The 12,419-nt window shown below is 35.2% G+C and overlaps 1 protein-coding gene across 2 annotated transcripts in view; it reads left to right on the top strand.

Moving 5' to 3' along the window:
- The window catches only part of ITPR2 (inositol 1,4,5-trisphosphate receptor type 2), a 435,712-nt gene that overhangs the window by 239,454 nt on the left and 183,839 nt on the right, over positions 1 to 12,419 (top strand). For both annotated transcript variants that reach the window (XM_033117018.1, XM_033117019.1), the window contains exon 37: positions 2,781 to 2,889. In XM_033117018.1, coding sequence (XP_032972909.1) covers positions 2,781 to 2,889 — 109 coding nt within the window. The remainder of the gene's footprint in view (positions 1 to 2,780; positions 2,890 to 12,419) is intronic.

The raw sequence follows: 12,419 nt of genomic DNA, 5'->3' as shown, positions 1-12,419 counted from the left end.
AAAGTATAGCTGACACACAGCATTATATTTCAGGTGTACAACATAGTGATTCAACATTTATATACTTTATGAAATGATCACAATAAGTCTAGTAACCATCTGTCACCATGAAAAGTTACTATATTATTGACTCTTTTCCCTTTGCTGTTCATAACATCCCTGTGACTTATTTATTTTATAACTAGAAGTTTGTACCTCTCAATACCCTTCACCTTTTTCGCTCTTCTCCCTGCTGCCCTCCCCTCTGGCAACTGTCAGTTTGTTTTCTGTATCTATGAGTCTGTTCCTGTTTTATTTGTTCATTTGTTTTGTTTTTTTGATTCCACATATATATGTGCAATCATATGGTATTTGTCTTCTTTTGTCTGACTTATTTTACTTAGCATAATACCCTCCACGTCCATCCATGTTGTCACAAATGGCAAGGTTGCATTGTTTTTATGGCTGAGTAATACTCCATTGTGTGTATATATATTGCACATCTTTATCCATTCATCTATCAGTGGATTCCTAGGTTGCTTCAATATCTTGGCTATTGTAAATAATGCTACAATGAACATTGGGTGCCTATATTTTTTCATATTAGTGTTTTCATTTTCTTCAGATAAATGTCCAAAAGTGGAATTTCTGATTATATGGTAGTTCTATTTGTAATTTTTTGAGGAAACTCCATACTGTTTCCGATAGTGGCTGCACCAATCTTCAATCCCACCGACAATGCACGTGGGTTCCCTTATCTCCACACCCTCGCCAACACTTGTAATTTGTTGTCGTTTTGATAATAGCCATTCTGACTGGTGTGAGGTGGTATCTCATTGTGGTTTGATTTGCATTTTCCTGATGATTAGTGATGTTGAGCATCTTTCCATGTGTCTTTTTTGGAGAAGTATCTAATCAGGTCCTCTGCCAATCTTTTAATCATGTTGTTTGTTTTTTGATGTTGAGTTGTGTGAACTGTTTATATATTTTGGATCTTAACCCCTTATCGAATATATTGTTTGCAAATATCTTCTCCCATTCAGTAGGTTGCTTTTTCTTCTTGTTGGTTTCTTTTGCTATGAAGCCTTGGCTATTTTATTTCTATATTGCTTCTTGTATCCACACCCCATCATATGCTCTATTCATCTTCGACCTTGTTCTCACTCTTCCACGTCACCTTCCCCATTGCCATTGAGGTATTTTTTTTCACACGTAGACAGCGTTGTTCAGGTCCTTTGAAACAGTGGTTCCCTATTTTCTACAAAGTCCAGACTCTAGAATAATATTTCTAGTTCCTTCTTTTCAGACCACATCTCTTATACTCTCTTCTTCCACCTCCGTAAGTGTCAGCTGCCAGTTGGGGTACTTATCATTTCTTGGACATGATGGTTAGCTTTCTGTTTCTGCCTTCTCTGTCCAGTCTTCTCTGCCAGGTGAAATCTTCATAGCTAAATGTTATCTCTTCACAGAAACTTCCTCTGTCAGCCCTAGGCAACTGTCCCAACAGAATGTAAGTTTCTTTGTCTAGGTTGTGGCATAACAAATACCTGTGTTGTAGCACTGACATGTCATGGAAGAGGTGGCTGCGTGCAACCTACTGTTGCTGGGACTGTCTTCATAATAACTCTGACATTCGAGATCAGTGAACTATGTCACATCACCACCGAGTGGTGCTTCAGAATCTTGGCTCTGAAGTCAAATGGACTTGGGTCTATTTCCAGATGCCACCACTTAATAATTATGTAACCAGAGGCAAGTTGCTTTATCTCTCTGGACCTCTGCTTTCTGCTCAGTAAAATTAGCCTGATAATAGAGCCTGTAGCTTTGGCTTCTTGTGAGGATGAATTAAGAGAATCCATGGGAAGGCCTTGTATGTTACCCTGACACCCGATAAGCCACTTACTAGCCATTATCTAGTGAAAGTTCACTTTTCCTCAGGATTTGTCCCACAGAACTTCTGTTATGTTACTAAAATCAGATCATTCCATATATTCTACATCATTTGGTTTCTTCCAGAAAGACTTGTATCTCACGGGGTCATTTTGAGAACCAGCTTATTCAGAGCTATATATGCTAAGTTATAAATTCTAATGGTGCACACTTTACTTGATTTTGACTTCTTGGGGATGTTGTGTAACTGTTATTCTTAAACTTTTCTCCTGAAAGAACACCAGTGCAAAGGTTACCACTATAAAATGAGAGTTTTTGTCCAAATTATAGCAAGCATAGTAAATGGATAGATGTCTTAATGTTACTTTTTGTTTTTGTTTTTGTTTTGTTTCCAATCACAAAAACTGCCTGTTTCTACTAAAAACTACCTGTTTCTACCTAGCAGTGAAGATTATTGTTAATGGAAACTGGAAGACAGCCCGTTATGCTAAGGATGCAATTTATAAATTTATATACTGTTACTTCTACATAATTAATGTAGCATAGTACATAGAAAATAATATAGTATAACATTATAAAATGTAATATACTGCAAATATTCACATTTCTCTACTAGTAAGATAATCAGCGTTTCATTGTTTTTCAAAGAGTATAGTGTCCCACTAAAAGTGCACTGCCTGAATAATTTAGAAGCCCTAAGATATATTGCCTGTAAAACAAAAGATGTTTTATAATAAAAAGTCTATAAGTTAAAATGAAATTTTTAAACTTTTGAAAACAGGTGTCTATCTTGTTTACTTCATATTCTCAAATAACAGTGTGAATTTTTTTTCCCCCTCTAGCATATGATGTTAGTATATAGCTTGAAGAAAAATCTCTGTCCTATTTAAGGTTTAATGTTTTGCTTTAAGGTTGATTAATCATACAAAGAAACTAATGGAGAAAGAAGAAAAACTGTGCATTAAAATTCTTCAGACTTTACGAGAAATGCTGGAGAAGAAAGACAGCTTTGTGGAAGAGGTATTTAAAAATTTTTTTTAGTACTTGAAAGTAAAGTAGAATTTCTAGAATACTGTAACCAATGAATTAAAATAGGTTATTATATAATTGCTTGTATTTCATATTAATGGAATGTGTACTTTAGATGAATGAGATAATTTGAATTTTTATAGTATTCGTCTTTCATGTCTGCTTTCAATTGAGAAATAACTAAGATTAAAATGGCCCAAGTATTTGGCTTATTTGTTTTTTTATTATAGTCTATCTTGAATATGTATATTTTTCTCATATAGCTTCAATGGACCAAATAACCTTTCTCAACAATGGGCAACTGAGATGCACTACTAAGATTTTACATCAAGTTCTGCTGCATATTAAAGTGAACTATGCATTTTGGCATATGTTAATTTTTATTGCAAATATATGTTCATGTCATTTTCTATAATATTTTGCCAATTATAAAATAATACTTTTAAAAAATAAATGGGATATGAGTTTCTATTCTTAACTATATTAATTTAAATATTGCATACATGATTTTCAGGGAATATCAACTTATAGACGATAATTGTCAGCTTGTTATTAAAAATGACAGCTCAGGTGCTCATTAAGAGATAGCTAGCAGCATGTTTAATACCCAAGGTAATACACTTAAATGTGAAATACAAATCTAGTGTAGCTTTTTTTTTTTTAGCTAGATACCTTTGCTTTTATGTTTAGTATCCAACAAAATTTGTACCATGCCCTTAATAACTTTTTGGTCCGTTTCTCTAAAAACTAATCATCTGATATGCTTAAAATGAAAGGATTTTATTTTATTAATTTATGTATATGCTGTCTCATTCCAAAAAGATTGTAGTGTTAGGTTTTGTTTGTTTGTTTGTTTGTTTTTTAACAAATGTATTCTTGTAGAAAAGAAGTACAGTGGAATCTTGAATATTAATAGAAGGAGTGTAGCTTCAAAATACTACATTTGAAGTATGAATCACATATTTACTTCACTAATCAAAATGACTTTTGCTTTACATTAGTTCTCTTCATCACTTAAACTATATCCAGAAAGCAAATTATCAAAATTAAGGTGGTCAGTGCAATTTTAGCAAATGTTTCTTTGAGATAGGACTCAAGAAAAATGCTTGTAAGCTTGCATATATGGTATGCTTTTAAAAAATGGCAGAGTTCCATGGGCCTTTTTGTTGTTTTTCTCTGATTTCTTAAAATATTGTTGCAGATAGTTTATTTTAACTGAAGTACTAGATCCTAAAATAGAAAAATGGAGTCAATAGAAATTTTTGACACAAGAATGAAGTTTACAATAACAGTTACTAATGCTTAACAGGAGATAAATGATAAGCCTTCCAATTTTATGTAACAGATTATTATTGAATTACTCTAAAGAAAAATAGGAAATAAATCATGTTAGATTTTACTTTGAGTAGTCAAGTGTATTTTAGTATATCTCCCAAACCACCCTAAAATAAATTATGTTAGCATCTGTTTTTCCTTTCCATTGCCGCAGCTACCACTAGTTTTGGCTTTCATTGTCTCTTGTCTAGAAAACTGCAGTAGTCCAGATCTCTGAGATTTTTCTTGAAGGGAGGCGGGACTGCTGTTTTCATAACTCCAAGGGGCACGATTCACATTAAGAAAAGATGTGAATGGCACCACCAGGACATAGCCCTCAGGGTAAAGTTAAGATGAGAAAGGCTAATTGGGGTTATTCGCTCGGTCATCTAACACATGTATTGTGAGCAACTCTTAAATGCTGGTTATTGTGCCTGGGCACTGGGGATAAAGAGATGGATGACACAGCTTGCAGAGATGGATGACACAGCTTGCTAAGGGCCACCATGAGGTATAATTCACATGCTAGTGGACTCCTGGAATAGGCTGCAGAAATCAAGAGAGTGTTTCAGAAACCTTCAAGACCACTTCACTGCTCTGGTATTCCAGGCTGTCCATTTCATCTCTTGTATGCCCCTCCTACCCCATACATTAGCTCCAAAAATCTGTGTTACTCAATATGTCTGAAAAGTCCCTCAGCCTTTTCCTGTATGGAACCTTGCTACATTTGGAATCATGGATTGATAAAATACAAACAAGCCTCTATACCCCTGGTGTTACCTTTGTGGAGTAGCTAACGGGTAGTACTTATCAACTGTACCAGCCAATGGGGATTACTTTCTCAACAGAATTACCAAAAGCCTCTGTGCCTCTCTTTTATGATACTTTAGGCTTTTTCTTGGTATTTAGTCCAAGCTTCTTGTTTTATAAATGATGTCATTCAGACCCAGAGAAGTTATGTGATTTGCCCGAGGTAACACAGCAAGTACCAGAACAGGGTTTAAATTGGAACTGCTTCCTCTCTGCCTGATCTTGTTTATTAGATCACAGCCAACTTTTATAAATGTTGTATATTACTATAAAGAAAGATTAGTATATTCTGTCCAGCATGTTTTTGGGTCCAAGTTTTAAATCATAGGCAGACAGAATATAAGATAGAATGTAACATCCAAAATAGATAAAGGTTTAGAAAACCTCTAAGAAAATATTGAAGAATGTGAAAATGTAGTCATTACTAAGAAAAGAAGAACCTGAAAGGAACTCATGAGTATCGTTTCTTGATTTCTATGTGTACTAAGGACAGAATAAGAAAAAAATAAATAGCTAAAAGAATTATAGATCTTAGATAACTTTTTAATTCTAAGTGTTTTGAAATGAGAAGCATTTTTCTACCAGTAGAAGTAGAAGAAAGACTTTCCCTAGGAAATTTTAAAGAAAAGCATATTAGATCTAGAATTATTCAAATACCTACACTGGGAAAGGACAGGACTAGGTGATCTCTACATGTTGTCAGTTGACCCTCTTATGTGGTTGGTGCTTAATTATCTGTGACAGTGGAGGGGGGTATGAAAACTCACCAGTCTGGGTGAAAAGACACTGGGTAACAGATTCAGAAACTGGTCAGAGCTATTATTTTATAACTCAAGTGCTCTCAGAGAAAAAACAGTGATTACCAAAAGTGGGATAATAGTGGGCTGTGTTTTAATGATTATATTAGTTTCCTATTTACCAAAAATTTAGTGGCTTAAAACCACACAAATTTATTACCTTATAGTTTTGTAGGTCAAAAATCTTAAAATCAAGGCATTGGCAAGGGTGTGTTCTTTCTGGAAACTTTAGAGGAGAATTTGTTTCTTTGCCTTTTCTAGCTTCTAGAGGCTACCTGCATTCCCTGGCTTGTGTTTCGATCCTCCATCTGCAAAGCCAGCAGCATAGCATCTTCCAATCTCTCTCTCTCTCTCTCTCTTTCTCTCTCTCTCTCTCTCTCTCTCACACACACACACACACACACACACACACATGCACACCACACTCCGTTGTCACATCCCTTTCTCTTACTCTGACCCTCCAGCATCCCTCTTTCTTATAAGGACACTTGTGATTCCATTGGACCCACATGGATAATCCAGGATCATCTTCCCATTTTAAGATCCTTAATCACCTGCACAGTCCCTTTTGCCACGTAAGGTAGCATATTACAGGTTCTCGTGATTAGGGCACAGGCATCTTTGGAAGGGCCATTCTCCAACTTGTGACAATGATCCTTTTACCGACAGTGAGGAATGACATGTAGAATATAGATGAAGAGCTTACCTGTGGCTGATTAAAGTTACTATATAGGGCAGATTAAATGTGAATGAATATAAAAAAAATGCTTTCAAAAATGCTTTCAACTTATAACAGCACTTACCTGTTTTCAAATTATTTTAAAATATTCTGATACCTTTCAATAACAATTCTAGGAAGTATTGTAGAGCAGGCAGTGTTGGCTCCCCATTTGTAATGTGGAGAGACTCCGAGAAGTGAATTGCATTAAATCACATAGGTTACCTAATACCTGGTTGTCTCACACCTAATCAGCCGGATTTCTACTGTCTGTGTATTGTAGCATTCCTAAGAGATCTCTCAGAATTATAGCAAAATAAACACCTCTCACTAGGGTTTTTCATATTAGCTCTCCTAATATTACATTTAAGACTCCACTTACTTAAATTTAAAATGTCACCTTAAAAGAAAATCTCCATTTCCATTTTTGTTTCGTTGGTCTCCAATACCAGAAGTAATGTGTGTGTGTGTGTGTGTGTGTGTGTGTGTGCGCGTGTGTGTGTAGCTGCTAAAAATTAAAAATAGAATAGTGAAGCATAAATTTGCTTCGTGGGTGAACCAGATGCAGTTTAAAGCAGTTTGCACCTTTGAGATCCCTGTTTCCTGATTTTGTTAGCCTTGTCTGTATGATATTTTAAGGAAAATCATCATGTAACTACATTTTATCTGATAGTCAACTATTTTATAAACATTTTCAATTTATAATACCTTGATTACAATTCCTAAAATAATTTTACTTAATATTCTTCCTTGTTTCATGTTCCTTAGTTTGTGCCAAAAGGCCTAGAGATTGACACATGGGTGGGCAATATCTTGAAGATTCTCCAAGACTAATTCAAGTAAAGGAAAATGTAATTTTCTGTATGTGAAGTCAACTAGTGATCATATATGTACTATGTGTTATAGTATAATACTTATTTTTATTGAAGGATACAATATGAAAATTGTATATAGAAAGTCTTTAAGGAGGAAAGTTACCTGAGTTTTATAAAAATTCCATGTAAGTATCGTTTGTCAATTCTGATAGAAAAGAAAAAAATTACAAAGAATATAACTCAAACAACCTTGAAAGCTCAGTTTTCCTTTGGGATTGGTCATATTTCAAAGACTTTTTTTGTAAGGTAACAACAGCAGGCACATTTATTTGCACTTAAAATAATACGTATGTTGGAAAATTTGAGGAGGGAAAGAGAAGAGAAGGAATGTTTTAAAATGGCTTTAGGGCAGTATGATTTCTAATGTTCTCAATCCTGAAAGCCATTTTGTGCTCTTATTTCCACACCCTCTCTACCACAAAAAAAGAGAAACACCTGTTAGGATAAATGTGCTGTTGATCAGAGGAGCTTAATTATAGCACCTCACCTTTGTTTTGTGAATTTAAAGATATTTTAGGTCTAGATCTGAGTAATGGTTTGCCAGAGGTGGGAATGGAGATAAAAACAACTATGGGGATTGAATAGAGGTGGGCTGATGGGGCAGGGGCAGGAAGTAAAAAGGACTGTGCTCAGAGGATTGGTGTGGTTTGAAGGATGGGGGTGGTGTCAGTTTTCTTCATCTTGTATTTTTTAGTATATATTTTCATTACGATTTATAGAACATTACACATCATTTCTCTCAGAAAAGGGAGAGACATGTCAATCATAAATAGTAAAGATGTCTATAAGCTTTCCGCCTAAATGTATAAAATTTGTAATTTCTGTACTTTAGAATTGGAAAAGATAATGAGTACTGAAAATACTCACTGATAGCCTGTGGAACTTGTAATTTAAAGTCACTTTTCTTGCATTGTAGTGAAAGAAGGTGACCTATTTAGAATGCCAATCATAATTTTCCCTGCTAATATATTCCTATCTACTTGTAAGTGACATGGGCATACATATAATCTATGAAACAACAAAAATGTTTAGTCAAGTTCAGTATTCTTAAAATGTTCAGGTGTAAAATGCCACATATCCTTGGAATACTATTGCAGAGATATCTAGAAACTACCTCTATGACAGCTATGGTGAGGTTTTAAGCACTGGTTTCTATAAAGTAATAATAGCTAGCATTTATTGGGAGCTTACTATATATCAGATACTATTCCTGACCCTTTGTATGTATTATCTTATTTAATCTTCAATCCTATGTTATATTATTAATTATAGTATTATTATCTCCCTTTTACTTGAGGAAACTGAGGTATGGAGTTTAAGGTCACACATCTTGTAGGTAAAAGAGAGCTATTATTCTAATCCAAACATTTTGGCTCCTGAGCTCACACTCTTAACTAGCATGTTAGAGCCAAATAAGTTATATGACTTACAATTACAATGCTTCTATTTTTCTCATATATTCAACTAAATAAAATAAAAGGTTATTTGATTTTATTCTTGATAAAATTGGCATATTTGTGTACCGAAAGGCATAACCATTTACTCAACTCAGTAAGCTGCTTAGGAAAGGCTTGAAGATTTTAGATCAAGCTGATTGGGGACAATATGATGCAATAGCTGCAGAGGATTTTTAAGATCAATATCAGAGCTCCCCAAGCCCCACCCCGTGACATGGTCTGAATTGTTAGTTTTCTGACTATTAGATATAACAGTTCTAAACCATACTTTGTGAGACAACCGTCACAGACATCCCCTTGTGGAACTGTGGCATTCAACAAACAGCATAGCATCTAACTGAGAGCTGTGATCTTTACAAATGCCCTGGTGGGGTAGGTGGTATTTACACATAGAATCATGATGGCCGACAGTGGCTTCTAGTGTGAAAGTTGGTATCTGCAGTGATATGGAATAAAGATCTTTAAAAAACGATGCTTTGTTATTTTTAAGATAGCTTCCATCTTTTTTTTTTAACTGTAAATTTTACTGTCAGCTGAGTTAACAAGTATTTATTCTTTTCCTCAGTAGGAAAAAAAATTCTTTGTAACTAATCTTTTATTTCTGATTTTGAGGAGCAGCAAAAAGAATACCAGAATTATACCAAGAAACTTAACTCCTACATTAAATATGCAGACCTGTCAGTCCCAGCAGGAATTGCACTGTTGTGAATTTACAAATTGTATCAAGCTCCTCTTACCGTAAGAATCTTACAGAATCATTCACCTTCGATGCATGTACTCGTTTCACTTTCTAGGAAGCAAATAAACAAATTTAAGGAGAATTTCTACACAGAGTGCATTGTAGCTTAAGAATTTGATAATAACTGTTTTGCTAAGGGAAAATAAATTTCAATTTAGGATCAGCTGCATTTTATAGAATTTCTTATTAAATATATTTTAGAAGTGAGTGCATTTTTTGGAGGTAATGTTTTAATGTTATTTTAAACCAGGTATAGTAAGGGAAGTTACAAACATGTTGTACCATCTTAATCGTTCCTATATTGTGAATATGTGTGTGTGTGTGGTTTTAACTAGGTCACTAAATGTTAGAAATATGAAAACATTTTGATGTCTACTTATAGTAAATCACCTGTTTTGGAAACATAATTAGTATATTTTCTTTTCTACTTTGGAATTTTTATTTTATATTTTCATCTAGGCAAACAGACTTTGGTAATTAAAGATGGGTCCAAAAGCAACAAGTACTTTTACAAATTTATTCTTCATTTCCTGGGCTGGCTTGGCCACTTGCTAGTCTATAAAAATGATAAGTTTACCAGATTTGTTAAAGTCATTGTAACCTTGTTATTACAAAAAATTATAAAGTTCTTAATTATACCCTGCCTTTACTTTCCCATTTTTAAAATCTGACATAAGAACATTAGTGCCTCAGTGGTTTTTGAGATATGCCCTATGATTCTGTAGAGATCAATGACTAAAGCTCACGATGAAGATATTACCAGTACTCAGAATTTAGCTACGCATTTATTGCTTCTAGTAAGTGTAAAACATTTGGGCAGCTAATGATTGTAGGTAGGGGAAAAAAAAACAAAACTTGAATAACATAAAGAATAAAAAAGAAGAAAAGAAAAAATACAAAGAATAAACAACATTAAAATTAATATATTATTAAACTGTCATATTAATTATTTCCATCTAAGTCTGACCTAAACTCTTTTTCAGGAAGCATTCTATGACTAGTTTCTTTTAAGTCCATTTTATAATAGTTTGTAATCATTTCAGCGCTTATAAAATTATATCTGTCTTTATTGTAGACATTTTAACATCATGCCTTAAGAAGGTTTTCTTTGGTGTTTGTTGGTATTTTAAATATATCTGAAACTCTTTGAGGACAGATCTGACGCATAAGATGTAGAAATGCCCAGAAGGCTTTGCAGTGCTGAGATGCTATGAGGGTATACTTCTGTATTTCTCTCCAGCCCCACTGCAAACACCACAATGTTGGACTATTGGGGGTGGAGACTGGTGACCTTATTCACTGCAGTATTCCCCATATCTAGCATTGTGCCCTACACTGTATACAGTTTGTGGACTGACTGACTGACACAGTAGGTATAAATGGTATCGACTGTCTGCAAGTGCAGTACATTCAGCTTCACTAGTCACATCCAACACGTAGATTCTACAAGTATCACTTCAAGTTCTACTTTGCACCTTTTTGTAACTCAGGTAATGGCAGATTTCTTGATACTTGACACACCTGGAAAGTTGGGCCAGCCGCAGAGAGAGGTATGGCATAGAGGGCTGATGAAGGTTATCTTGCAGAAAGCACTGTGTCCGATGGACTGTGTAGTCTTTCCTTGTTATTTGGCTTGGAAAGCAAAAGGGGAAGAAATGGAGGATCCCCAGACATAGTAGAAGTGGGAACTCAGCCAAGGGAGGCTGAAGCAAAGGAAGGATGACCAGATCGGAAAGCTGACCAGCCTTCTCTTCCAGGAAGTGTTCCCTTCCCTGAGAAGGGACCTGGGAAGAACAAGCAAGAGACTCAGGCCACTGTTAAAACCAGGGGAACGTGGGAGTAACAGGTGCTCTGGAGAGCAGCTGAGGCACCATCATGTGAACTGGGACACAGTTCGTCAGACTAACTAGAATAACAAGGTACAGAGTCCACCAACTATTATTGATCTCGAGTGACAGGATCTCCTGCCACAAGACAAAATTGGTGTTTGCCATTGTTCTGTGCTCTTACCTTTGTGAGGAAGAAAAGGGAAGATAAACGTGTGAAACAGATTGGGCCTGATACATTTCACTTTTTCTATCAGATGCATTCATTTCTGGACCACTATTTGAAGAGGTCCTCAAGGAGGAGCTATGCAACCTAGTATATGAGGTGCTAAAGCCACATTATTGTTGTTGTTTAACTATTGTTGACTGTGCATCTCTTGAGAAGCTGTTTGCAAAGCAACACTGTGTGTGTGTGTACACTTGGAGCCTCATAGTAACTCTCTGAGGTAGGAAAGTCCGTTTTATGCACTTTGTAGATAAGAAGACTGAGGCCCAGAGGGTAAAATGATTTGTAACTGGCAGAGCAGGGATATGGATCAAAGTTTTTTGATTCTCTGTATATGATGCTTCTCCACATGGTAGACAATTAAATGATGCTGAGGAAAATAAATGATAATTTAAATTTGAATTTACCTTTTGAAGCTATCTCTTTCAAACTTTTACTCATTTTACTACCTCTAGAAAGCCGAGGGTTCAAGAAATCTTAAAAAAATAAAAATAAAAAGGGAAATGTATTCTCATTCTCTTTCAGGTAGGTACTTGCTCTAAATAACAGTCACCGCTAACAGCTTTACGGCATTTGCTATCTAATGATAGCCAGGTGCTTGTATAAGTGCTTTACAATGTAGTCACTTAACCCTTATAACAACACATTCAGGAAACTGCAGCACAGAAAGGTTATAGAATTTGCCCAAGGTCACACAGCATAAAAATGTTGGAGCCAGGATGAAAACTCAGGCTGTCTGGCTCCAGAGCCCATGTTTAC

Source organism: Rhinolophus ferrumequinum, chromosome 10, assembly GCF_004115265.2.
Source record: "Rhinolophus ferrumequinum isolate MPI-CBG mRhiFer1 chromosome 10, mRhiFer1_v1.p, whole genome shotgun sequence".
Lineage (NCBI taxonomy): Eukaryota > Metazoa > Chordata > Mammalia > Chiroptera > Rhinolophidae > Rhinolophus > Rhinolophus ferrumequinum.
This window is presented reverse-complemented; position numbering and strand designations above follow the sequence as displayed.